Genomic DNA, 1,815 nt, shown 5'->3' with positions numbered 1-1,815 from the left:
AAAATTAGAAACATCAGCTTTGATTGATTCTGTCATTAGTTTTCTTTCAGCAGGTCTCTTTAGAGAAAATCCCAACTCCACAGCAAAAGTTCTCATCAAACTTTTTGTGATTATGGTCTTTGCAAGCTCCTTCCATTTCTGGTTTTTGAATAACAACTTTACCTGTTTCCAAATCAACAAAGTTGGTATTAATGAAAAAAGAGAACATGAATTCATCGTTCAACATGTCCTTATCAAAGAATGAAAATTTCAAATCTCCCTTCAAGTCAATCTCTAAATTATTGAAAACAATTGCTGGTTGATTGATATAGTGTTGAATTTTCAATTCTTCCTTCGAGTTATAAACCAAATTATATTTGCAATCTTTGGTTCCGTCATCTGCAACCTCAAATGTTTGATTTTGAATATAAAAGAATGGATCACAACCATTGTCTCTATCGAATCTTGGAGTTGTGTGAATGACAATGGATTTCAATGTAATAACACCATCCTTAACTGGGAATACATTGATTTGCCCACGAAAACCTTTCAAACACATTTCATAATAGTGTACATATAACTTTTGAGAGGGTAATGTAACTCCCTTAGCGTTGGCTGTTCTCAATGCTCCAAAAACACTCAGAGCATCACTTGCTGTTTTACAAATACCACAATGAAGTAAATAACACGAAATAATTAACCCTGTTCTTCCTTTCCCAGCTTTACAATGGATAGCAGCAACTCTCTTAGGATCACCACTTAACCACTCATCCAAAGATTGACAAATTTTGATTAGAATCTCAAAAGGAGGAGGTTGATGATCCCAGAAGGGCCAATGTTCAACAGCTCCACCAAACACAGCTGGATCATATTGTTTCTCAGCACATAAATTGAACACCCTATAGGATTTTGGGTGATTGGTTGAGAAGAATCGAACCACTTCATCAAGTGGATTTCTATATAACTTCTCAGCCCCTATTGATGGATATCCCATAGCTATAATACGATCCGATATGTAGGTTAAATCCAAATTAAATCCATTCTCTGTATATCTAACCTTCTTTTTAGAAACTACAGTTCTTAGAAATTCCATATTTCCTTAATGAAGATATCGAATTAGCCTTCGTTGTTGTATATTTAACAATTTATATATTAAATATTAACAGCTCTGATGATGACAATTTTAAACAATAATAATAATATACAATTTAATCTTCTCCCTAAACTTCTTAAAAACACTCAGTGAATGAAGAGAGAGATATTAAGGAATGACTTGATAAGGTTGCCTTATGATGAACAGGTGCAACTTGTTTTTTTTTGTCCGTTTTTTGAATTGTCGTTATAAAATCGAACTTTGATTGCTATCTTGGCTACCAGTTTTTTACGGATGGTTTATTGCCACTACATGGAGGAGCATTCTTATGGAAGAATTGCTGCTTAATTGGTTTATTAGGTCAGATCACAAGGGGAGTAATAAATAATGATGTGTATTGTTTGTATGGGGTGATGTGAATTCACAATTGTGTAGAGAGTATAATAATAAAATGATACAATAAAAGGAGAGATAACTAAGGTTGTGCCTTCTCTTATTTGACAGTTGTTTTGAGAGCACAATAGTTCACCACTTGCAACTTTTCAGGTGTGAAATGAGAATCTTCAGCATAATAGACAAAATTAAGCATACCAGCAGTGTTGGAAGATGGCAAACAGATAATTGACCAAACTTGCATCAACTTGTTCTCAGCATTGGTGAACTTCCAATTGTAGTGGAATACTTCTTGGAATGTATCAGAGTCCTTGAATGAAGAAGTGATATTGGCACCATTTTGAATAACC

At 34.0% G+C, this 1,815-nt stretch overlaps 1 protein-coding gene across 1 annotated transcript in view; it reads left to right on the top strand.

Moving 5' to 3' along the window:
• Positions 1-656, top strand: part of NAEGRDRAFT_75955 (uncharacterized protein) — a gene marked incomplete at both ends in the record, with an annotated part of 1,839 nt that extends 1,183 nt beyond the window's left edge. The window contains one exon of the mRNA XM_002669128.1: positions 568-656. Within this exon, the coding sequence (XP_002669174.1) occupies positions 568-656 (89 nt within the window). The remainder of the gene's footprint in view (positions 1-567) is intronic.
• Between the last annotated feature and the right edge of the window lie 1,159 nt (positions 657-1,815).

Source organism: Naegleria gruberi, assembly GCF_000004985.1.
Source record: "Naegleria gruberi genomic scaffold NAEGRscaffold_87, whole genome shotgun sequence".
Taxonomy (NCBI): domain Eukaryota; phylum Heterolobosea; class Eutetramitea; order Acrasida; family Naegleriidae; genus Naegleria; species Naegleria gruberi.
This window is presented reverse-complemented; position numbering and strand designations above follow the sequence as displayed.